This window comes from Paroedura picta, chromosome 3 (genome assembly GCF_049243985.1).
Source record: "Paroedura picta isolate Pp20150507F chromosome 3, Ppicta_v3.0, whole genome shotgun sequence".
In the NCBI taxonomy this organism is placed as follows: domain Eukaryota; kingdom Metazoa; phylum Chordata; class Lepidosauria; order Squamata; family Gekkonidae; genus Paroedura; species Paroedura picta.
Window position 1 is genome coordinate 145,786,902 of NC_135371.1, and position 26,405 is coordinate 145,813,306.

The window sequence follows — 26,405 nt, forward strand, 5'->3', positions numbered from 1 at the left end:
CAACCAGATTCACCTAACTCTGGACTCTTGTAGGAAGTTGGGACTAGCAATAATACAGAAAAGTCCCACCTGACCCCTTGCCGAAAGCTTCATTTCATTGAAGCACTGTTAGATTCACCACCAATTATGAATGGTCAGTCAATTCAGTATACATCTATGCTCAGTCTTTGGGCTTACCCAGCTACAGTTCTCTTTGCCATGACAGAATCTACAAATGTGCCAGTCTTCTGTTCCCTAGTGGGCAGTGACCCAGAATCATTAGAAGATGCATTCCAGTTCCACTGATTGGGAACAGGATTTTATGTCTCCCCTCTCTCATTCCCTATTATAGGTCAAGTGATAGGAAAGATGAAGGCAGTCTGTACACAAGGAATACTGGTGGCCACCTTCTGACCTTGTCAATTTGGTTCTCAGAACTACTCCATTTGGCTAGGGGAGTGTTCATCCCACTCCCAGAAGTCCCAGACCTTCTGATAATGGGAACTGTTTTACATCGTGATCTGTCCCACCTCTATCTTACAATGTGGAAGATTCAAATTTATATAGTGGACTCTAAAGGAGTTTAAGAGTTTAAGACTCAGATTAGAAACTTTCTATGAGATGATCTCATGAATAAAAATAGGCAGATTTTTAAGATTGGGCTAAAAAGAGAGGCATTTGCCTGTACACCTACCCTCTAGATTATTTCAACAAAAATAGAGTCCAAAAGCACCTTTAAGACAAACAAAGTTTTATTCAGGTGCATGCACTCTTCCTCATACTCGAAAGCTCACAGCTTGAATCAATCTTTGTTGGTCTTAAAGGTGCTATTGGCCTCTATTTTTGTTGTTCTACTTCAGACCAACATGGCTACCTGCTTGAATCTATACTAGATTATTTGTTAGTCTTGGCTCAGTCAGAACCCCTTTGGCTGCCTTAGTAGCATTCCACATAATGTTTCTGTATTTGCACATAAATTGTCCCAAAGGTTTGTAAAGGAAAGTCACATATGTTTTCCCCAACACCTGTATAGTCTCACAGTGGTCACTGCAGCTGGTTTTAGCATAATTGATGAGACCACCCTTTGAACCCCTTAACATTGGTTTATTTGGCATTCCTGTATCGAAAAGTAGTATTCCTGGTGGCAATGACCTCTGCCAGATGTGTGCATGAACCTGCAACCTTTCATATGGGACCCTCTGTTCCTGAAGGTTTTTGACAATAGGCTAGTCCTACATCCTATCCTGGATCCTACCAAAAGGAGTGTCAAGGTTCCACCCATCGCAGGAAGTGGTACTACCTATATTTTCCCCCTCTCCTACCTCTTAGTCTGAAAAAGAATTACACTCCTTTGACGTTAGGAGGGTTGTATTATATTACCTAGAAAGAACTAAAACATTTAGATGGGGTAAGAAATGCTTGATTTGCTATTGGGGTCCTAAGAAGGGAAAAGCAGCTTCTTCCCACTCCATTGCCAGGTGGGTGATAGCTGCAGTGCATTTCTGCTATGACCCTAGGATGCAGTGTCCAGTCAGATAGAAGACACATTCCACGCAATCTGTGGCGATGACTGCTGCATTCCATGGAAAGCTTCCTTTGATATTTGTAGAACTGCCACCTGGTCAAGAGAGGAAATCTCTGTTAAGCATTATGAACTGGATCAACAAGTGAGAAAGGAGATGAATGTGGGGAAAGTTGTTCTGCAAGCATTGTTTCAGTGAGAGGCTCCCTCCTCCACCAGACCAGGTTGGTAGTTCACTAATGGTCCTAATGTGGGGCTGCACCAGAAGATGGAAGATGAAAACATAGTTGCAGTTGCCTGTCACTGGTGTTGGTCAATGTCTTCTATGCAGAAACGAATTCTGTCCCGTCTGCTTGGCTGTAGGCCCTCAGGTTTTGTTTGTTTGTTTTTTTAAAAGAGTAAGTATAAAGTATTAGAAACATTATGAAGGTCAGTTGTAGACGATTAGAGCATCCCAGAAGCATTAGGGAATTGAGGGAAGGGAGCATGTGGAACATATGATGCATTGGACGTGGAGCATGTGACACATGGGACGAAAACTCATGCATGCACAGGCTTGACCGGGTACCCCATTATAGGAGCTTTTTTGAAGCTTTAAAAGAAAATGTTTGAGGACAGCCAATGCAGGCACAATCCTCAGTGTGTGTCTGCGCAGAAGACATTGATGAACAAGAGTTATTTCTTCTGCCAGCATTCAACCTCCACCCTCGCACCTTACATCTGTTCCCAGCTCAGTCCTTAGGCATTGTATTTTCCTCAGCTTTCAGTGTTGGAACCACCTGCTCCTGACTCTGAGGACGTCATAGTTCAATCAGATATGGATTCAGGTGCACAATCAGATCCATCCCCATATGAACTTGTAGGAGGCCCAAATCCCATACCTTTGACTATATATTGAACAGCTTGTGAGAATGGTGAAATCTTCCGAGTTCAATATGATCTTCAGAATTTTGAGCTCAGCCACCCCTGATTCGTTGGCATTTCTTATGTTACAATGGTTGTTAGCAAAAGGCATCTGGGCAAAGCCTGCCTCAATTTCTCCGTTGGTGAGGAGACTCGAGAACATGTACAAATTGAGGAAGGAGTGCTATGAATTTTTATTGTGCTGCAATTTCTGTCATGGTGGGCTAATTAAGGCGACCTGCTTAGGGTGTGTTACTTTGGTAGAGAGACTTAATGTTATTGAAATATTAATGAATGATCCTGATTGGGTTGGGTGCACAGTGTGGTTCCATTCAGTAAGTGGTCTGTAGCTGAATCACAGTTACATATTAATCTGCTGGAGCAGCGAGCAATTAGGTATGCAGTTCTAATTGAGGGCAAACATGCCCTTATATCTATGGATAACAAAACTGCAGAATTCTGCTTAAACAAGTCAAGGGGGCAAGGGCTCCATAGGTGTCATGGTGCAGGCATCCTGCTTGGCAGTGGGCCTTACCAAAAGGAGTATCCCTGCAAGGCATCCAACTGGATGCTCACTCAACAGACTGACCACTGATGCATATGAAAAGTGCCTAAAGGGGGCTTACATTTGCCCCATTTTATGTTGTTAAGAGAACGAAACCTTGAAATACTCCCTGTGAGAGTTCCTTCTGCTCTGAGGTTAGGAGGGCATCTTCTCCTATCCCAAAAAGAGAGAGAAAGATACAAAGAGAAGAAAATAATACATATGAAAAACAGAATCCTCAGTCTAATCACTCCTATGTGCTCACGTGGCAGCAGGAAGATGCTTGTTTGCTCTGACCCTTCCTTAACCCTGCTCATATTAAAATCAGAGTCCAGTAGCACCTTTAAGACTAACAAAGATTTATTCAAGGCGTGAGCTTTCGAGTGCAAGCACCCTTCGTCAGACTAAGAACTGACCATCATAACAGTAGGAATATATAAGCAAAAGTTAATCCTGTTACATTAGTAAACTGTGTCACAACATCCACACACGGCCACATGATAATTCCCTGCCAAACCAGCCAACCAGACCTGCTCATACCGTTCCTCTGGTTATCACTTTTGTTTCAAATAGTGACTTACCTGTCCTGGTTTTGGTTTATCTCTATTCCTTTCTGTCCTCTGTCCTCTAGTTCAGTGGTCCCCAACCTTTATTAGGCAGGGCATCGGGCTGCGCCCGCGGGGACCGCGCCCGCACGGGCCACGCCCACGCTTCTGGCCACGCCCGCGGATCGGGCCGCGCCCGCGAGCCATGCCCGCGGATCGGGCCGCGCCCGCGAGCCACGCCCGCGGATCGGGCCGCGCGGGCACGGCCTGCACGGGTGCAGCCCGGCCCCGATTCCTTCTCCCCGCCCTCCTGCAGTAAGTAGCTTCCCGGGCCGCAAGCTTGCGGCCTGGGAAGTTTTTTACTGCGGGGGGGGCGGGGAGAGGGAGCTGCAGCCCGGCGCCATGGCCTTTGCGGCCCGGCGCCATGGCCTTCGCGGCCCGGCACCGGGCCGCGGCCCGCAGGTTGGGGACCACTGCTCTAGTTCATTCTCTTGTGAAATAACCAAACTGACCTAGAGCAGCTCCCACTGAGAGACAGGAAATGGTTAAAATTGGTCCTGCCTCCTTGAGCCCTTGGTGGGAACCACTCCTATCAAGACACCCTTATAACCTCAGAGCAGAAACAACCCTCGTGATATGTGTCCAAACTTCCATTCCTGTGGTCTAAAAGGACTGCTGGGAGGAAGGAGAACAAGAGAAAGCTCCACCATCCTTGTGCCCACAGATCATTGGAGCTTACAAATTGTTTTAAGAAGTGGAATACAAGTATTTTAACATTTTAAACAATCAGCGTTTAAATAGTATTGCTTTTCAGGCAAAGCAATGTCAGCCATGTCGATGATTCTCAAAAGGGTCTAAGGAATTATCATATTACATCTAAATGCAAAATGCAGTAAGGCAAAGGAGTGGAAGTTTGCCATGTTACCACGTCTCTCATTCCCACAGTTTTTCTTATATTAGCCCAGTTCCTTTTCAGGCGAAGCAATGTCAGCCATGTCGATGATTCTCAAAAGGGTCTAAGGAATTATCATATTACATCTAAATGCAAAATGCACTAAGGCAAAGGAGTAGAAGTTTGCCATGTTACCACGTCTCTCATTCCCACAGTTTTTCTTATATTAGCCCAGTTCCTTTTTCCAAGATCTGCAGTAGAAATTGGGAAGCAGCAGGGCTCACATATGACAAGATCCAAGACATAATGCTTAGAAAAACCCGTAACTGTTTTTAAAGGCGTTATATCACTGGTTCTGTTATTAAGAGAGGAAAATTGCTGAAATGTTGGCCATTTTTATTTTGATTATTCATGCTTCTTTATTATTTTAATTACCTAATGGTAGTCTCTTTAAGGCATGTGGTACAGGTTTTTGGGAACACAGGAGACAATTGAGAGCATATTATTGAGCCCTCTGTATCATTTACCTGCTATAACTGCTTGGTGCTGTAGATTACTTTCTGGACATGCCTTTTTTTTCTGCATAGATACTACTTGCTCTGTTCATTTTCAGGACCTGCCAGTGCTATCCTAAGTAGATGTAGACACTTCTAAGCTCATTGACTTCAGTGGATTTAGAAAGGGATAACTGTTCGGGATTACACTGAAGCTCCCTGATCAGATGCCTTCTCAGTTTCATCCTTTATACTGCAATGCAGCCTTGGAGAATCTTCTGTTGATATGGATTGTTTTGTTTTCTTTATTTTTAGGGTGGCAGTCAGGGTTTGACTGTGGTAATTCAAGGGCAGGGCCAAACAACTGGCCAGTTACAGTTGATCCCACAGGGTGTCACGGTAATACCAGGACCAGGACAACAACTAATGCAAGCAGCCATGCCAAATGGTACAATTCAAAGATTTCTTTTCACACCATTACCAGCGGCAGCTACAGCAGCTAGCACCACAACTACAACAGTTTCCACCTCAACATCAGGTAGCTTACGTGTGAGTGTGATAATGAGTGTGTGTGAAATAGCAAACATGTTAAACATTGTACTTGAAATAACAGTGATTTTATTAGAAAAAATGTATTTTCAGGCTTAGGAATGAATAATGCCATGTAAATGTTGCACTGACTTCTTAAGCCAGAGAAGGAAAGCTGCATCTTGACAATTTCCTCTGGCTTTGAACTGAAGGTGTGTTTTTCATTTCCCAGCTGCAGGAGGACAGAGGCAAACTTTCCCAGCTCAGACACAAACACAGCCAGTGCCGGTGCTTCCACCTGTTGAGGTCCAGCCTCCAAGTCAGCTCCCAGCCCAGCCACAAGGGCAGCCCCAGAGCAGTCAAGTTCCATCTCAACCCGTGGCACAGCCGCAGCCTACCCAATCTCCACTTCAAACTGAAGCCCAAGTCCCACCTGAAGCTCCGACTCCAGCTTTGCTTCCGTGTCCAGTTGATTTTGAAGCACAGCCACCGATAGAGCAGCCTGCTGTAACTCCAGCTGTTGTTCAGGATCCATCCCAGAGCCATGTACAAGGGCAGCCTTTAGCTCAAGTTCAGAACCAGTTGCAGACACTTGTACACCCACCAACTCCACCCAAAGTCCAGGCTATACAGCCAGCTCAAGTGCAGACCACCACCCAGCAGCAGGTTCAGATGCCACCACATACGGCTATACAGCTTCATACTCCACAGTCCCAAATTACAACTTCAGTTCAGACTTTGCCAGTCGCCCCAAACGTAAACCAAGTTACTGTTCAAGCTCCGTGCCCTCCACTGCAAATTCAGCCACCCCAGGCAAAGGTGATCACTGTTCCCCAGATTCAGCAGCAAGTCCAAGTATTCTCCCAGCTTCAGTCCCATGTCGTGGCTCAGATACAGGCCCAGCAAGGTGGGATGCCTCAGCAGATCAAGCTTCAGTTGCCTATTCAGATTCAGCAGACAGGTCCAGTGCAGGCTCACCAGATCCAGAATGTGGTGACTGTTCAAGCCGCAAGCGTTCAGGAACAACTGCAAAGGGTTCAGCAGCTCAGAGAGCAGCAACAGAAGAAAAAACAGCAGCATATCGAAATTAAACGGGAACACTCCCTTCAGGCTTCGAATCAAAGTGAAATTATCCAGAAACAGGTAAAGGTGTCAGAAAGAAACTTAACCTTTCATTTGTTGTCCTTCATTTTGCATCTGGGCCTATGTGTGGCCTATGAATTAGGTTAACCTCAGGGATACTCCCTTATTCTTTTTTAGATTTTTACCCTGTCATTCCCACCCCCATACTTACCTGGACCCATTTGTATTGAGAGAGCATTCCACAAACATACTTTTCTAGATAATGATTTCTCCAAATTGCTACTAATAAAACCACCTCAGTATCTCACAATCTTGTAGTATCAGCAAGAAGCTGTTGTGTGCTGAGGTTAGGGATGCCAGCAGGTATGTCTTTATGTTGGCACTAGGGACAAAGCCTGCTTTAAAAATGGGCTGGGAGTTGGTGGCAGCCCCACCACCCCCACGCTCACCATGCAAGACTAAATGGAGTGGCAAAAATGATGTGGTGGCCCATAAGGTGGCAGTCAACAGTGATGGTGTGCCCACAGGGGAGGAGGCCACTTGTGCCGCCAGCAGTGGCAGGGAAGCATGGACGGGCATGCTTGCCTCTGGTGGGGGATGGGAAGAGCAATCACCTTCTATGTGGAAGACACGTGTTCCTTGGACACCTCCTCAGTGGTGGTAGGGTCTGGTAAAGTTGACAGCCCTCACCAGTGTTGAGGAGATGTGATAGCTGGTTGCAGAGCCACCCAGCTTACCTCTTGCCAGCTCCATGTGGTCAAAGTGGGGTGGGCCTCTGACTGGCCCTCAGTGAGAGAAGGCCCTTCCAGTGAGGGCCAGTCAGAGGGCTGGCACGTCATCAGAAGCATGGTCACCATTTTATGTGGGATGATGATGATAACTGGTTTCCAGATACATAGCTGTCATCGTTTGTTCTCCTTCTCCCTTTCTCACAAACACACACACACAAAGGTTATGGAGTATGATCTTCTACTTTGTTTGTTTTGTTTGTTCAAACAAGTCATCTCGCAGTGAGCTTCAGCATAAAATAAATCCTCACAAGATAAAAACATTAAAAACATAACATAGTCCAATGGCAAGAATAAGCAAATAAGTAAAAATCCAATATCTCCCCCGCCCCGCCCCTGTGCTTCAGGGACAGACTCCCAGGGTGCTGGTTATCACAAGTGTAGTTGTTCTTAAATATATTCTGAAGTATACAGGAGCCCCTATGTCTTCCATGCCTGGCCTCAACCAAAGACAGGGCAGAAGAGCTCGGTCTTACAGACCCTGTTGTATATAGTGTCTTGGCCCTGATTTTGTGCCTCAGGCCAAGAAGCTGTCACTTCTGGCACACACTATGCTTTCAGTACAGCAGTCAGGCCTACTTGGATAAAGTAAGTGGGAGAGTGTGAGCAGCATCTCATTCCCAGATCAAACAAGACAAAGCTGCAAGGCCTCTGCTCACTTAGTCAGAACGCCAATGGTGTGCACGATGCTTAAATTTTAAAACACAATATTTTGGAGCATTTGGATCAAAATTAACTTCATTGCTCTGTATTTCATCTTCAGATGGGAGGGAAAGAGACTTAGATCTGATTGATACAGCCCAAGAGACGTGTTGATCTGTTGATACAGCCCAAGACTGCATTTCCCTTCTTTATTTTTGCTTCACACTGTCTGCTCATATTTAGCTTACAGTCCACAAGTCTTCCAAGATCTTGTTCACATACACTGCCAACCAGAAGTGTATCTTCTAGTTTGCATGTTTCTCCTTTTTGTGACCCAGATGTAGAACTCTGTACTTATCCTTATTGAATTGCATCTTGTTCTCATTTGCCCACTTTTCCAGCATGTTCAGATCTCGTTGAACTCTGTATCTTCACAGAATCATAGAGTTGGAAGGGGCCATACAGGCCATCTAGTCCAACCCCCTGCTCAACGCAGGATCAGCCTAAAGCATCCAAGAAAAGTGTGTATCCAACCTTTGCTTGAAGACTGCCAGTGAGCAAAGGTTGGATACACACTTTTCTTAGATGCTTTAGGATGCTTTGGGCTGATCCTGCGTTGAGCAGGGGGCTGGACTAGATGGCCTGTATGGCCCCTTCCAACTCCTATGATTCTGTGGTTCTGTGAAGATCTTCTGGGGTGTTCACTACTCCTCCCAATTTGGTGTCATCTGAAAATTTAAGGAATAGTCCCTCCTCTTCCTCATACGGATCCGGATCATTAATAATGTTGAAAAGTGCCAGACCCATAAAAGCGCGAGCCCTGTGGCACCCCACTGCTCACCTCCCTTGAATATGATGAAATACCATTGACACCCACTCTTTGGGTATGGTTTTCTAACCAGTTCCCTATCCATCTAGCCATCCAAAAATCCAGTCTGCAGCCTCCCAGTTTACCTATTTGAACATCATGGGGAACCTTGTCAAAAGCTTTACTGAAATCCAGGTGAACAAGATTAACTGAGTTTCCACAGTCTAGTAAACCCATCACTCGGACAAAGAAGGAAACCAGGTTGGTCTGGCAGGACCTATTGGAAACAAATTTTTATACATGGCATTTGTTTTTCTGTCTTTAAGGTGGTAATGAAACATAATGCTGTGATAGAACATTTGAAGCAGAAAAAAACTTTGACCCCAGCTGAACGTGAAGAAAATCAGAGGTAAGGGAGATTTGTATTGGTTAGACATCAAATGTACTTGATGCCTTTATCAGCATTTTTCTTTTGATAGCATTTTTGCTGGTTTAGACATTACTGCCTTTTATCCAGGGAAATAAAATCCAGCACAACATGTGTGATATGTTCTACTTGCAAATAAACTGATACTATAGTGGCTGACATGGTTCAGCATGTCTAGTGGCAATGGGCAACAACTAGCTGGATTTGTTAGGAGAGCTGCAGTATGATGGGTAAATGAGGTGGGAGTGGAACAGCAAAAAAATAAGAAGAAGCTATATATTTCTAGATGTATTACTGCCTAATAACTACTATGCTGATTTTAATATCATTGTACAAAGCAAGTTAGCTTTTTGTTCACCATTGTGGCTTCTGTGCAAACACACAATTGCACTGTGTATACACATACCACCCATGGAAAAGATTTCCAACATTTTTAGTAGACTAGCAAAATCCCTTCACCCTCTGGTGCTTTCCCGCCAAAATGATTGTGTGACCAGGAGGAGGGGCACTACACCCAAAGGTCGGAGGCCTAGGTTGACAGGGCAGTCACAGTACCAGCTGGAAACCGCAGAACTCAGATGGAAAGCGGCAGGTGTGCACATGGTGGACAAGCACAGCCACCTGTGGGCCTTGGAGATCAGGTTCAGTCTGTGGTGCAGCTGGACTACGATGCTGGGAGACCCAAGAGACCACAGGTTAAGAAGGAGCTGCCAAAGCAACAAGAACCACATGGAGGGGGCCCAGAGCCCCGTAAATGACCAAATAGCCCAGAGTCCAAGGCCCAGAAACCAAAAACTGGGCTGGCAATGGAAGATTAGAGCGAAAACCATGAAGCTGTGAAATGGGGTCAGCCAACAAAGACTGGGAGCCGGGCTGGTAAAGGAGGGCCAGAGCTGTAGTGCAAAGTAGCTGGTACAATGCCCTAAAACATCCCAGAAAATTGAAAACTGGGTCAGAACCAGGGATGGAAGCCAGGCCAGAAGTAGGCCAAAGAAGCTGTGGCATTGCAAAGCATGGCCAGCAATAAGCACCCCAGGGCCCTGCCTACTGAGCCAGCAAAGGCAAACCCAGCAGTGGCAAGGCACAGCTAGTCCAAGTGCAGTTCCTCTCCTCGCCCCCCTCTCACCAACAGCAGCAGCAGCAGCTGGTAAAACTACCAATTTACCATTCGGTGTTTAGTGAGTCAGTATCTTCCCGTTCTCATGTCTCTCCTCTATTTCCTCTGTACTCTCACTCACTCTTTTCATTCTTTTCCTCTTTATCAGTCAGATTTGTTTTTGTTCGGCAGCTTGGCTGCAGCAAATTAAACTCAGCATTAAAACAGACATTATTAATGGTGGTTTCACATGGAGCAGATACCAAAGCGACTGCTCCAGCCACCAACAGACAGAGAAGGTCAAAAACTAGATATTTTCGGAAGAAAATTGTATTCCTCTGCTGTGTTGGGCTTCAAAATCTCCAACTATGAAGGGATCATGACTGGTTACCAATTCTCTGTATGAGAAAATCTTGCCCTTTCTTCAACTCCTACCTGTGGACAAGCAACCCCTATATCCAGATTTAGTTCTATTCCATGTTCACTACAAAACTGTCCAGTCAAACAACGCCTGACTTGTTTCAGGCTTTAGAGGTACTACTTGAAAAGGGTGTCGTTAAAAAGATGTTAAAGTCACCAGACGGTTTCTTTTCTGGAGTTTTTTAATGGATAAAAAGGATGGTGGAACAAGGTCCCTTTTGAACCTTAGAAGTTTAAATGTTTTTCTACATGTTTCTAAGTTTTAGATGGTTTCAATTTCCTCAATGTTTCACTGTTGGTTCATTGTTATCAGTTTGAAGGATTCTTATTTTCACATATCCATCCATCCTCAGCATTTCAAATATCTACATTTCACATGTGGGACTCATGTGTTTCAACATTCTGTTTTATCCTTTGGCTTGGCCACAGCACCTAGGCTATTTATCAAGTCTTTAACCCCCATGATTGTATACTAACACCTGCAAGGTTGCCATATATTCCTTTATCTTGATGACTGGCTGCTGATGGCAGACTCCAGAGACCAGTTATTAAGTCATAGATCTTTTATGTTGGAAATCTGCCAGAAATTAGGACTCCTGATGAATTGGGAAAAACCACACTTGGTCCTTTCAGTTTATAGAGTTCATGCTAGATTCTCTATCTGGGAAGGGCTGTTTGCTTCTGGACAGAATATAAGCCATATGGTTAGCAACACAGTTTATATTGAATCAGTTTGGGCTACGTGGCCTCCACAACAGTGGTACTACTCCTTGCCAAGCTACAAATACAATCTCTACAGTTTCTGGTTCCTATCCCGATTTTTTCCATGTGCAAGGTGCTAGGTTCCATCCTTGGCATCTCCTACTGAATCTCAGATGCCTCCTCCCCTATCATGTGGGGACTCAGCTGCGGGCATATGTTTCCCAGTGGTTCTTGGCTTTCTACAACATTTGCTTGTCTTTTACTTTAGTGCAAACATACCCTGTAGTCACGGAATGCACTGTAATTTTGTTTTCCTTAACTAAGACCATTTATGCACTGGAGGTTTCATGCCAGGCTGCAGGCTGGAGTTTTAGTCGTGCCAGGTTGTCCCACCTCTTCCTGCACCCGCACGGTGGAGCATTTGGCCTGGTGTGCCTCATCCGCCCCCGATTTGTGCTCCTGCATGGGAGCTGGGGCAGTGAAGTTTCTAGTGCGTAAACGGTCTAACAGGGACCAACTCCCAGATACTCTGTTTTGAGACCTGGGCTATTTGGCCTGGCCCCCACAGTGGGTCATTCTGTGCCTTGTCCTTTTTTACTCTTTTCCTGACAGGGCTCCTGTCATTGAGGAATTCTCCCTCTGGCAGTTTTGCTGTGCAGATTGGTTTATTTATGATGCACGTTGTCCATCCTTCTCTTGACCACATCGTGTCTGTCTCACTGCATTCATTGTTAGGGGGCTGATCTGCTTATTCTCATTTCCACAGACAACTTTGGTAGATCTGATTAGCTTCTTTCTTGCCCTGTAACAGTAGCCTAAGATTTTTCTGAGTGGAAAGCACCACTCGTTCATGGCCATATCTTGCACCACTAAATGGAAAAGTATTTGAACTGAGGCTATAACAGGACTTGAAGAAGAATCTCAAAGCACCTTACAATTTCTTTCCCTTCTTCTCCCCACATCAGTGAGGTAGGTGAAGCTGAGAGAGTTCTGAGAGAACTGTGACTATCCCAAGGTAACCCACAGGCCTCCTGTGGAGGAGTGGGGGATCAAACCCTGTTCTCCAGATAAGAGCATCGCTTTTCACCATTACACCGTAGAGGTTAGGATACCCTACCAGGGATTTTCTCTCAATCCTCATGTCATGCAACGCTATCCTTATACTTGTTTCTGATACCAAGCTTCTCTGCACTCCTTTCATTCCTTGAAAGTGACTTCTTGGGTTTGGATGGGCTAAGGACCAATACTACTTTGTATTGCTCTCTCAGGCTCCAAAAAGGGCTCATCAGGATCCTCACATAATCCATCCTCATGAGTTGGGAGAGGCTATCAAACCTTGTTTTGAGTGCATGGCTGTTCAATGCCATTTTACATATCACAGCTGTCCAATGGAGTGTGGTTGTTTAGGGGCACTAAACAAATGTTGAGAAGAACCAGTTTTGTGGCGTGGTTAAGAGGGGCAGCCTCTAAACTGGAGAACTAGGTTTAACTCCCCACTCCTCCACAAGCAGCCAGCTGGGTGAACTTGGACTCATTCTCTCAGAGCATTCTCAGCCTCACATACCTCACAGGGCGTCTGTTGAGGGGAGAGGAAGGAAAGGAGATTGTAAGCAGCATAGGGAGAACGGAGGGAGTAGTGTCCCTCTTCTTGGGCATGTGCTCTCTTTGACAAAAAAGTCCCAGAGGGAGGAGGAGCACTCCTATTCTAGTGGAAAATTTGGGAAATCTTTTCCATGGGTGGCCTATACACATGCAGTTCCAATGTGCACCTACACAGAAGACCACTGACACATTTAAGGTTAAGAGCGGCAGCCTCTAAGCTGTGTAACTATGTTAATTAACTATGTTAATTCTTTCCAAGCCATACATCTCAGTTTCCATCAGAGTTTCTTCAGTAAATAAATGAAATCAGAGTTAAGTCACTTCTCAAACACCTCCTTCCTCCTGTTGCACTGTATTTGTTACACATTTATGTAAGGCTGCATCCTCTCTTCCATATACTAGTTTTAATTGTTCTGGGAGATGGTAGGAATAACAGAGCATGATCTTTCATGTGATGCAGCAACTTTCCTAAAGCTACGCAAGTAATTGGTCTGCCCAGAGCCTGGATGGGAATCACATGTATGCCATCTTGAGCGCCCATGATGCAGCAAACAGCAAATGTTCAATGTAATAAGCAAAGTTGTGACTATAGAATATCTATTGTTTTGTACTGTAGGCTGTGCTTGAATGCATTTAGAAGCACTAAAACAATGGGGAGGGAGGGACTACTTGCAATGATGAGAGGAGGTGGCCTGGCATAGCCCAATCTCATTAGGTCTCGGAAGCTAGACAGGGTCAGTACATGGATGGGAAATCGCCAAGAAGGGGCCCTTAAAGGTGGTCTTAAAGGTGCCACTGGACTCAAACCTTCTTCTGTCCCATGTGGTGACATGCAGAGATGATTCCTACTTGAGATATGTTGCTCTTCCTACTTCCTGACGTTTACTGCAGCTTGAGCCCCAACACTGAGCCATTATCGTCTGCCTTTAATAATAATATATGTGGTTCACATTGTCTTTGTACTTCGTGATTGCGGCACAATAACCTTGTTTGTATTTCTTCTCCAGAATGATTGTGTGCAACCAAGTAATGAAATATATTCTAGATAAGATAGATAAAGAAGAAAAACAGGCAGCTAAGAAACGAAAACGAGAAGAGAGTGTGGAACAAAAACGTAGTAAACAGAATGCTACCAAGCTCTCAGCTTTGCTCTTCAAACATAAGGAACAACTTAAAGCTGAAATATTGAAGAAGAGAGCACTTTTAGATAAAGACCTACAAATTGAAGTGCAGGTAAAATTCTCGACCTGACTTGATTGTGTATATTTTAGAGACTTGAATCATTGTCTTTTTGGCCTGTTACTTCACCGTGTCTCCCTTTTCTTCTATTACTCTGGGTTGGTGGACCCAAAACTCTTATGATGGTAATCTCTATTTGTTTGTATCAGGTGGGTTTAATATAGTCAGAATTTCTCCCTTACCACAAAGGATGGTAGTGATTAGGTGATGGCAACTGATTCAAATGTTAGTGAAATACTGACCAACCTTCCTTATACTAGGGGTAGTCAACTTGTGGGCCTCCAGATGTCCATGGACTACAATTCCCATGAGCCCCTGCCAGCATTTGCTGCCAGGGGTCATGGGAATTGTAGTCCATGGACATCTGGAGGACCACAGGTTGACTACCCCTGCCTTAGACAACTTGCAATGTTTTGGTAAGGGATAATTAAAATACTTGGCTGGTCTTTGTTTGGGGGGCGGGCCTGTTAATTACCAAGCCAGATGCCTTTTTCCCCCCTTTGCTCTGAGAGTGAAGGTAATTGTAAAATTCTGTGCATTCATTGTGGAACTTCATATGGAATTAGAATGGTGCGACTGAACTATCATTTTTGTAGATTCAGGTGGATAGCTGTGTTGGTCTGAAGGAGCAGAACAACCTTTGAGTCCAGTGGCACCTTTTAAGACAAATTTTTATTCAAGATATAAGCTATTGTGTGCATGCATATACGGAAGGCTTGTACCTTGAATAAAAATTTGTTGGTCTTAAAGGTGCCATTGGCTTCAAAGTTCGTTCTCTTTTTTGTACTTAGAGGATGAGGATTGGGGAGATTTGGATTCTGATTGTATCACCCAGGGACCTTCATTCAGACTCTCAGCCTAACAACTCACAGGGTTGCTGCCCTGAGCTCCTTGGAGGAATGGAGGAATAAAAATGTTATAGACTGAACTTCTGTAATAGGGTTGGCCTTAGATTAAATATTCATATTTTGAGAATGAGTCTTTTCCCCTGAAACCTGCTGCTTATAAAGTCTTCAGGTCTCAAAAACAAAAGCTCAAGCATTATAAAATTAGACATATTTAATATGACCACACAGAGCTATCAGTTTGTAGTCTGAGCATATTAATATTAATAATCTGTTTTGAGCGGTGCAGATTCTACAATACATTAATTCCCTAATAATTTGTTGTTGGTTGTGCCTGTTATCAAACTACCGCATGCCTTGGATTTCATCTTGACCTTGTTCTCTTCCTTTGAGGTTAGCTGATCAGCTGCTTTCACTTCCTTTAGAAATTCTCCAAGGTTACAAGAATCACACAATAGGTTCACACCATTTGAATTCAAATCATCCTATTACAACCAAATTGGCATTGTATGTAACTGGGTTTCCTCAAGATGTAATGGCATAATCAAGATGGATTTAACGGCTCACTCTTCTGCATTGGTTTTCTTAGGAAGAGCTAAAGAAAGACCTGGCAAAAATTAAGAAAGAAAAAGAAAGGGCTCAGGCAGCGGCTGCAGCTGCTGCCGCACCTCCTCCACCACCACCGCCACCGCCGCCACCACCACCTCCCCCTCCCCCTCCTCCCCCTCCTCCTCCTCCACGTCCAGCACCACACACTGCCAGCGTTGCATCCGCAACCGCCATCACAGCTTCCATTTCATCCCACAAGAGAAAACGAGAGGAGGAGAAGGAGTCTTCATCTTCAAAATCTAAGAAAAAGAAAATGATTTCTACTACCTCAAAGGAATCCAAGAAGGACACAAAACTTTACTGCATCTGCAAGACACCTTATGATGAATCTAAGTGAGTAGTACATGTGGGAAGTCCACATTATGCTTTAGTTTAGCTTTAGCAAATGTAGTTGCCTGACTTTAGTTTAGTGGCGGAGAGCTAAAAGAAGTGGGGTTGGAAGTTCTAGAAAACAGAGGTTTATGCAATCGCTAAGAAGGTTCTAAAGATTTAAATATTCAGGATTCTATTTTTCAGTGCCAGTCTATTTATTACCTTTTGTGATTCGCATCTTATCCATTTGCACGTTTCCATTGTATGACCTCTCTCATGTTGCGCATCTTTTATTTTGTTTTTATTCTTTCCTTTGTCTTTTTACCATTGCTTCCGAAACAAGGAATTATTGGCTAGTCTTTTCTTCCATTAGGCTGTGTACATTCTTGAAAGATGTTCGTTGTATTTTTCCATCTAGCAAGTAAGCATTTATTCTGTAATCGGCAAGAGGGATTCCTAGTTACTGTACATTTTGTTCATATTGTAAGTAATTGATGTTCTTAAGTATTCTATTTGGTTTTTTCTTTTAAAGCCAAATATTTTGAATACATCAAGGTAAACTGAATAACCTGCAGTTCACTCTAAAAAGATTTTAGTCTCATAAAAATAAACATTATTGCACAATAAACTAGAAAACATTCGTCTTTTTGGCAGAATTGTTTGATAGGTTGGAAATAGCTTTTGACTTGTAGTTACTTGGATTTGGGAACCCAAGTATTAAATGTTGCTATCTGAACATTCCTTGTAGTGAAAGCACGCTTCATTCACAAAATTTACTTTTAGTAAGAATTCAGAATTGACACTTCACTTTGATACAGTGGTCATAGCTGAAGTGTTTGTTTCTGCCTCTTCAGTTGTCTGTTAAGCACTAATTTCTATAGCATTCTATAGCCAAAATTGGAAAATCATAAACTGCTGGTGGCTGTAGCGTATTTATGGATGAGAGATACCTGTATTTACTCTGCCATTTCTTAAACTATTTTAAACAATGGACACTCATTTCTGTTGTATATAACTGTTCTGCAGCCTCTTTGGTTGGTCTAACATTGAACACTGTTTAGAACAGGGGTAGTCAAACTGCGGGCCTCCAGATGTCCATGGACTACAGTTCCCATGAGCCACTGCCAGCGTTCGCTGGCTTACAGCAGGATTTTTTCCATGGATATTAGTAAGTGTGGGAATTAAATGATGACAGCTGTGTTACAGCGGAATGAACAAGCAAGCTTTTTACTGAAGTGAGAAGTTAGGTCCTAGCATTGTGATTCAGTCTAACTTCACCAGCACAAAATAAAACATAGGAAAAACTATGCAGCTTAAGTAATAGATTTGAAATTAATATTACCACTTGGAATGAAAGACAATAACATTGGCCTCGTCCACTAGACTCTTTCTCTGTACATATTCCATTTGTTTTAAATGGACTTGCCTATGACTGAATAGATTATCTTAATATATACATATTTTAAATATAGTGATAAAAGAGATAAGGGTATTTATTCTTCAGCTCTGTACTCTCAGATAAGATAATGTTCAAATTATGTTCTTACATTGTGATGGAATATGCACTGGGGGGTGGACACCAAACTCACGCTCACATGGTAGAAGGGTAAATTCACACTTGCGCATAACATTAACACTGGCTGGACCCTGACCTGCTTTAGGGCCTCCGATGCCCCCATAGGAAAGAGAATGCTGATTTTTTTGCTTCCCTTTTTAGCCATGGCTGCCATTAGCAGCCATGCCAGGCCATGCCCATTCGTACAAGGAAGAGCCAGGCCTTCCAGGACCTGTCTCCCCCCCCCCCCCCCCGCCTGCAGAGTTCCAGCAGGGACAGAAAATACCCCATTTGGTTTCATGGTGTCGCAAAGCCAAACAGGGTGTTTTTTAAATCTTCTACATAGGTGGGATTTCGTTGACATGCAATCCCACCCTCATGGAAGTAACCCCACCCCGCCACAACGGAGAAATGCATTGGAACCTTTCCCGGCTGACGTGTGTACATGCCGAAATCCAGGGTAGCCCATGTCCGGCGGGAGAAATCTTCCCCCTTCAGTACACAAAAGGGTATGCTGCTTCACTGCCGTGCATAATGGGTCGGTGAATGCGTGACAGACAGATGCTTCAGATCTCTAACTTTGCTGTACTTCAGTTTTGGAGGTGGGGGTGGATTAGAAACTCAGCTAGGAAGGGGCTTTTAATCCACCATCACCCCCAACCACTAGTCAATTTTTAAAGGAATCCTCATGGATCCATAATTTATTTACTCTGAAACAAAACAGTCATTGTATTTCAGCTCATGCCTTGGTCTATCAGCAAAAATGAATGAACTGGGAGGGGTAGGTTCCAGTGAAGAAACAAATATGAAATAGTACAGATGCACTGGGACACTAATATGGCAATAATAAATCCAAATAGAGTTGTTTCTCTTCAGTTTCAGATGTTTTTAAATTCTTACTTCATATAAGTCTCAATGCGTTTCGCCTGCTGGCTTTGTCAAGAGACAAATTATTAGTGTTTCAGACAAATTTCATATAAGCAAATACTTGTCTCTTGGACAGAGTATAAGGTCATATTAAGCTTTGGTCTATCAGCAGCACCAAAAGGAAAAAATGAATTGCTTTGCATTACTGAAGTGGCACAAAAACATCAATCTGAACTGTGGATCCTCTTGGACTCAGTGCTTTGTGCTCACTAAGACTGGGATTCTAATTTCTCCCCTCACCCCCATTTACCATGTTTGGGGAAAGTTGAAATAGACCTGAAATAGATCTAAACCCTCTGATCTCTAACTTTGCCACATTTCAGCCTTCCCCAGACACAGAAAAGATAGTATGTGTGTGGAAGGATTAGAAATCCACCCCTAGTGTGGACTATTAATCCACCCCTCCAAGAGGCTAATGGCTGCTAATTCATTGTGAAAAAATCAAACCAGTTTGAACAGCGTTCATGGCTGTTCAGTATGAATTGAGTAAATGGTGTCCGATCAATACGTTTGAATATAGTACATTAAACTGTTGAATATGTTTGTGGTGAAATTTACAACATCCCCAATATAGTATAGCACCCAGAAATTAGTGGCACAAGATCTTGCACAAGTGGAAATGTAAGGGGGGTGCAATAAGATTGGTGAAAGAAAATGCTATCAAATCGTGGCCAACTTATGGCAGCCCTCTAGGACTTTAAGGCAAGAGCTATTTAGATGTGGCATGCCATTGCCTGCCACTGCGTGACAGCCCTGGATTTCTTGTATGGTCTCCCAACCAGTAAGCCTACCCTGGAATTAATGAGATCAGGGTAGGCTGAATTATCCAAGTTAAAGCAGTAAGATTAATTGAGTGCAAATAGCTAATGGCATCTTTCTTGCACAAGCGCTCTAGCACAGGTAGGAATTTGACACGGGATCCCTCACATTATATTTGTTATGTTAATATCTCTTGTTGGTTTAATGTTTTTAGTTTCATGAGATAGAGGCATGTTAACATTCTAGAAATGTTATTATTTAGGACCATGCTCTGTGTAAAACTCTGAGAGGATCACCTAGGACTCTGGCATGCAGGACAAGTCTATAAGAATCACAGTAGTGTTCTTGGTACTTAAATTTTGATGGACTGTAAGGCAGGCAAATCAATCAAACCAAATTGTATTTTCATAGCAGTTACTGGCTTGGCTCAGGGATAAGAAGAAGGCTTTGTCTTCCAAACCATGGTTTAATCCCTGCTTGAAAGGCAGGAAATAAGATACAGTTTGTGATTTGGAGGTAATATCAATACACAAGAGCCTCTTGTGGTGCAGGGTGGTAAGGCAGCCGATATTGTCTGAAGCTCTGACCATGAGGCTGGGAGTTTGATCCCAGCAGCCGGCTCAAGGTTGACTCAGCCTTCCATCCTTCCGTGATCGGTTAAATGAGTACCCAGCTTGCTGGGGGGTAAATAGTAATGACTGGGGAAGGCACTGGCAAACCACCCCATATTGAGTCTGCCAAGAAAACGCTGGAGGGCATCACCCCAAGGGGGTACCTTTACCTTTTATCAATATACAACTTGCCATAGAAGTGTTTCAAGTATATTTAAATATGAAAAGAGGAAGAAGGGGAAAGTTTATGAGGTAGGGTTGTATGTTCATTTCTACCTGAACCAAAAATATACCCCAGTATTTTTCGGGGATATGTCAGCATCTTAAATGTATCCAGGATTTCCCAGGGAATCAGGAAAAATCAGGAATTATGAGTAGATCTCCAAACAGAAAAGAGGCAGGAACAAATTGCACTCACCTTTCAATTGTTTGTCAGGCTTCTATTGCAGTCCCTTTAAAGTTTAAAGAGCTGCAGAAGACAGCCCAAGGATCGAGATCAGCTGTACCAGGGCGAGCAGACTGTTCCCACTGGCTCACCTTGGTGTTTAAAACCAGGCTGCAGGAGAAGCTGTCCCAGCCAGGAACTGTAGAAGAGCAATTTTCCATAACACAGATCTAGGAGGTGGCTTCTCTTGTGGCCTATTTTAAATGACACTGCAGGAAAAAGCTGCCCCAGGCAGGATCTGAATCTCTTGGAGAGCAATTTCCCTGCAGCACACAGGTGCTGGAACTGGCTTCTGCAGCACTGTTTAAACCAGACTGCTGGAGAAGCCAAGCCAGCCCAAGGATCGGCCTGGCTTTTTTTTTTTTAATCTGATATTTTATCTTCTTTGGTCTATAGAACCCAAAAATTTGGAGTTTCTGAAAAAAAAACCTGGATTGAAATACCATACTGGTATTGGGGTGTGGAATTCTTTGGGAATACCAAAAAAATGTTCAGGTCCAATAGACTCAAACAAAAAAATATCGAATTAAAACGACTTGCATACTCCTAGTGTGAGCTAAGGCTCAGTCTCCAGGTTTATTAATATAACATGAAACTACCCTTTGCTGTTGCAGGCCTTCCTGTGGCAAAGGTAGATGAAGGTACTTTGGGACTACAGTGGAAGAAGAGCAGAAAAAAAGGAATAATCTGAATAACTTGTAGCAGAAGAAGCATTCATCAGTACTCAAAAAAATCTAGTAATACTTGATAGAAATCATAGTAAGACATATGTTCTGGGACTAACAAAGCCAAATTTTTACAAAAAGAATGGAAATTGTGTAGAAGTGAGGTCGGAATCAATCACTACAAATATATAGATTAATAAAAATGGAATGTAATTGATCATCTAGAACGTAATCCATCAGCTGGGCTCATCTCTCTTTCACCATAATTCTGATGGTCATAAAAGTGGGTCCTGTGATGCATGGATGGACTAGAGCTTGTGAACTAGAACTTTCTCTCATCCCGTAATATCTCCCATGCCTTCAGAATGCTGCCCCTGATGTTCAGGGCGCTCTCAGAAACACCACTAGGTGCAAGCTGTAAAGCAAGCTTTCTCAACCAGGGTTTCATGAAACCCTAGGGTTTCCTCGTAGTGTTGGAATGGTTTCCCGAATAGGTGGGTGTTAATTAATTTTTAATATATTTTTAAAATATCTGTTAAATATTTATCAGGTGATATGACCATATGTGGCATTACATGTGATTCCCCCCCCCCTCCTGAAAATGGCCAGTGATGGGCCTGGAGGGGGGCGGGAAAGGTTGGGGCCCTAGGTAGGTGTGTACACAGGTCTCCTTCCCAACCATATTTTGCACGATCACACCACTTCTGGTGTTTCTCAAAGCCTGAAGAAGGTTTCAGGGGTTTCTCAATGGTAAAAAAGTTGAGAGAGGCTGCTATAGAGGAAGAAGGGAATTGATATAAATCTAACCCTAACTATCCCATGAATTAGTCTCGTGCCAGCAGATATTCCTAGGATCTAACTCGCAGTTTTGATAGATTTGAAAGCTTATGGTCTTGTGAGGTTATTGTTGGAATTGTAGTTTTTCTTTAAACTTTGTGACCTGTCACATAGTGTGGTCAGAACAGATATTCTAAAAGCATTTGTTTACGTTTTTCAGATTAAGGTGTCATATTCCATTGTTTTCAGGCAGAAATTTACAGTTTACATCCACGCCCCATTTTCCTTCATGTCATGTTATACCAATATGTATTTTACACATGGCTGGTATGCATGCTCCTGTAATTTATAGTTGTGTGTGCGCTTTGTTTGTTTTTAAAACTGAAATCTGCGTTTTCAAATCTTCAGAGCGGCCACTGTATTCAAGTGGTTTGTCAGCTACAGTTTTGAAAATGTAGATCTTTTTCTTTGGCCTTGTCTTTGTGCATTCACAGTGGAGACATTTGTATTTTTCAGAGTTAAGTGCATATTGATTGACCCCTTTTTAACCCAGCTATCTACAAAATAGGCACCAAAGAACTATGTGCACTACATCAGTATCAGACAGTAGCTTTAGAAGTGTAGAAAGGGTGGGAAATTAGTCAGATAATTTCAGAGAAGAGGTTAGCAAGTACCATGCCATTTGAAATGACAATTACATTGTCATTTTCATTGTGAATACTTTTAGGTTCTATATTGGCTGTGATCTTTGTACTAACTGGTATCATGGAGAATGTGTTGGCATCACAGAAAAGGAGGCTAAGAAAATGGATGTGTACATCTGTAATGATTGTAAACGGGCACAAGAGGGCAGCAGTGAGGAATTGTACTGTATCTGCAGAACACCTTATGATGAGTCACAGTGAGTTCTGACAAGAACCTCTTATTGAATATTTAGGTAGCAAACTGCTCTGAGTTTGTTTCTTAAACAAAAAAATATTGTTCCACATTATATCTAGTGATATGACTTTTAAAAAGAAAGTAATCTCTGAAATGTTGCTCTGAATCATGTATGTTTGATACACATGGAAAAGGAGGCTTTATTATTATTGTTAATAAAATGTCATGATATTTAAATAAGGCTAATTCACTGACCTGTTGCAACAAGGTTCTGACAAAATACCATCAGTGGCTAGAGCTCCTAATTAATAACATTCAGCATTATGTTTCTTTTTGACAGCAGTGTGATTATAATAAGATATCTGGGTAGTATTGAGAAGTCTGTTATGTGTACTTTCTTTCATAAATATTGCAGGGCTCTTTATTCCATATTTTTGCAAATGTATGAAAAACAGTTAAACAGAATAGAAAAGAAACCTGTGATGGTAATTCTAATTGCAAAATGTTTGCTTTTTTAACTCTGCTTGTTCCTTTTAGCTTCAGAATTGCTTGTGGCTGAAGAGAATTAATTTGCTTGAAATTAATTATTGTTGAGAATGGTGATACTGGCAATTTTCCTTCACAATACTGTTTACTTTTTGTTAATAAATGGATATCTTAGTTTGCATGTATAAAATTTAAGTAACATGTAAATGTAGTGCAGTTATTCTATAAACGGAATGGGAGACTTTCATGCAGAAGAAAAGATGTTAAACAGCTTTCTTTGGAATCTTACAGATTTTACATTGGCTGTGACCGATGTCAGAACTGGTATCACGGGCGCTGCGTTGGTATTTTGCAAAGTGAGGCAGATCTCATTGATGAGTATGTCTGTCCACAGTGTCAGTCGACTGAGGATGCCATGACTGTACTCAGTCCCTTGACAGATAAAGATTATGAGGGGCTGAAGAGAGTCCTACGTTCATTACAGGTAAGGATAAGCACACTTAAATGGACTTGTGCTAGATCAGCGGCCCCCAACCTTTTTAAGGCTGGGGACCACCTGCGGGGGTGGAGGGAGAGGGCACATGTGCATTTGCGCCTGCGGGCGTGCCAGCGGCCGCACCTGCCTCTCCCCCCCACAGCGAGAAGCTCACTGGGCCACAAGCAAAGTGGCCGCTTTGGCGACCGCTTTGTTTGCGGCCCGGCAAGCTTCTTGCTGCGGGGGAGGGGAGGCAGGCGCGGCCACTGGCGGCCCGGTACCAAGGCTTTTGCGGCCCAGTACATTTCCCCCGTACTAGATGTTAATGGTGATAGAATCTAATTCCGTTTTTGAAGATGAAAGGCATGCCTAAAAGATGCTGACAATTACCTCCTTCTGGAATCAGAACAGACTTCTTCCCAAAGCTGTCCAGAACAATGAAAATGCATGCAATATTTCCTTATCAAGGCTAATTTTATTTACTGATTTATCAACATAAAAGGCATCGTTTATAATTAAGTGTACAAAATTGTACTATTGACACTTTTATTAAATTGAAAATTATAGCTGCCCTTTTTTTCTGCAAACAAATTACCAAAGTCCCATATAGTCATGTTGGGGCTGGCAGCATATTTTGATTCTAAGTTAAACTTTATAGTACTGAAACTACTCATATTACTTGTAGACAGCATTAATCCTATTTAACCAATAAATACGTGTTTGAAAATACCTTGTATATGTCCACAAGGACAAGTCCAGAGGCACCTGAAACACTAACTTAAACATTACACATTAGAAGCCAAAGGATTAATGAAGTGGATATCCATAGCAGTCATCTATACTTGAAGTTATATGCAAGAGAAAGACAGGAGCAGGAAGATGGTAACAAACAGAAGTCAGTGAGCTGAAAAACGTTTCTGTTTGAAAAATGTTGTTAGTCCTTAAGGTGCCTTTGGTTGGACTCTCATTTTGCTGTGACTAACACTGCAACCCTGTACAGAAATTAGCATTATCTAATGCTGTAAGGTAAAGGTACCCCCTATGCAAGCACCGAGTCATGTCTGACCCTTGGGGTGACGCTCTCTAGCGTTTTCTGGGCAGACTCAATATAGGGTGGTTTGCCATTCCCTTCCCCAGTCATTACCGTTTACCCCCCAGCAAGCTGGGTACTCATTTTACCGACCTTGGAAGGATGGAAGGCTGAGTCAACCTTGAGCCGGCTGCTGGGATCGAACTCCCAGCCTCATGGGCAGAGCTTCAGACAGCATGTCAGCTGCCTTACCACCCTGCGCCACAAGAGGCTCGTTATCTAATGCTGTAGACTGTCATAAATGAAAATCTTCATACTACACCATCTGAGTAAATATAACCTTGTATTAAAAGGCATTTCACTAATTCCAAAAAAGAAAAAAAAATCTCTATAAGAGTTTTATTCAGCAGTCTACTGAATTTCCCATTTTTCCATTGGAAAACTTTTAAAAACCCTCAGGAAAAAATAATGTTGTTTCCATTATTTTCCAGGACTTTGCATTTCTACTTCTGCCCCATTCTGTTATGATGCAGCTCACATATTTTAGGCTTAAGAGTGAAAGGGTTTGATTCAGTGAGTGAAATAATGTGTTTTGCCACCTTTTCCAACAGGCTCACAAGATGGCATGGCCATTTCTAGAACCAGTAGATCCCAATGATGCTCCAGATTATTACGGTGTTATCAAAGAACCTATGGGTAAGTGTGTAGTGGTAAAGAACAGCATGGTTTAGGTGGCCAAACCGTGGCTCTCCAGATGTCCATGGAGCTCATGGGAATCGTAGTCCATGGACGTCTGAAGAGCCATGGTTTGGCCACCCCTGGTTTATTGGTTAAGAGCAGCAGACTCTAATCTGGACAACTGGCTTTGTTTCCCCACTTCTCCACATACAGCCAGCTGGGTGCCTTAGGCTAGTCACAGTTCTCTTAGAGCTCTCCCTGCCCCACTTATCTCAGAGGGTGCCTCTTGAGGGGAGAGGATGTGAAAGGTGTTTGTAAGCCACTTTGGAACTCCTTCAGGTGGTGTAAATTGAAGTATAAAAAAACAGTTCTCCTTGGACATCTGGGTTTGCTGGATTCTCCTTCAGTCTCATTAATTATTTGTCTGAAAAGCCATCTGCAGCCTTTCTGAACTTTTTAACCATTGGCAACCCCCTGAAATATTCTCCAGGCTTCAGAAACCCAAGAAGTGGCGTGATTATGCAGAATATGGTTGGGAATCATAGCTGTGTACATGCCCACCTGGGGCCACTCCCCTTCCCTTCCTACCAGTATCTGGTTTTATTACTGCTGAGTTTTCAAAGCTATGTTGTTGTTGCTTATTCCATGTAGATACATTGATTGCAGTAGTTTTCACTCTGAAGGTTACTTTGAGTTTTTATGGAAATATATTTCGGGGAGGGCGGTATATAAATCTAAATAAATAAATAAATAAATAAATATTTATGCAGCGGACCTGAGGGAGACTTTATTTGTTAGTCTAAGTAGAATGGGAGTGCAGAATGAATGCTGAGGGAGGCTGTATAGGTTTGAGAAACTGATCTATTCTCCTGTAATTAAGAGGCAAAATTGTGAATGAGTTCTCTTCCCCCCTTCCCCATTCTTACAACACCTTATATTTCCTTTCAGCTGCTTTTTGCTTTCACATCTTTGTGCTTACTACGCCAGTTACAAAACTAGATCCTTTGTCGTACATTGTTCTCTGTGTGGCTGTATGTGCAAATCAGTGACAACTAATTGACATGGCTTAACAAGGTTATGAAATGAAATAACAAGCAAGCCCAATATGCCAAATGAGCTACAAATTAAGCATGTTTGT

At 42.9% G+C, this 26,405-nt stretch overlaps 1 protein-coding gene across 10 annotated transcripts in view; it reads left to right on the forward strand.

Moving 5' to 3' along the window:
* The window catches only part of BPTF (bromodomain PHD finger transcription factor), an 85,692-nt gene that overhangs the window by 55,625 nt on the left and 3,662 nt on the right, over positions 1 to 26,405 (forward strand). For 8 of the 10 annotated variants that reach the window (XM_077328404.1, XM_077328406.1, XM_077328405.1 and 5 more), the window contains 8 exons: positions 5,195 to 5,417; positions 5,640 to 6,550; positions 9,055 to 9,137; positions 13,983 to 14,208; positions 15,649 to 16,001; positions 22,447 to 22,620; positions 23,376 to 23,568; positions 25,201 to 25,285. In XM_077328404.1, coding sequence (XP_077184519.1) covers positions 5,195 to 5,417; positions 5,640 to 6,550; positions 9,055 to 9,137; positions 13,983 to 14,208; positions 15,649 to 16,001; positions 22,447 to 22,620; positions 23,376 to 23,568; positions 25,201 to 25,285 — 2,248 coding nt within the window. The remainder of the gene's footprint in view (positions 1 to 5,194; positions 5,418 to 5,639; positions 6,551 to 9,054; positions 9,138 to 13,982; positions 14,209 to 15,648; positions 16,002 to 22,446; positions 22,621 to 23,375; positions 23,569 to 25,200; positions 25,286 to 26,405) is intronic. The other 2 variants (XM_077328410.1, XM_077328413.1) reach the window with 1 other exon arrangement.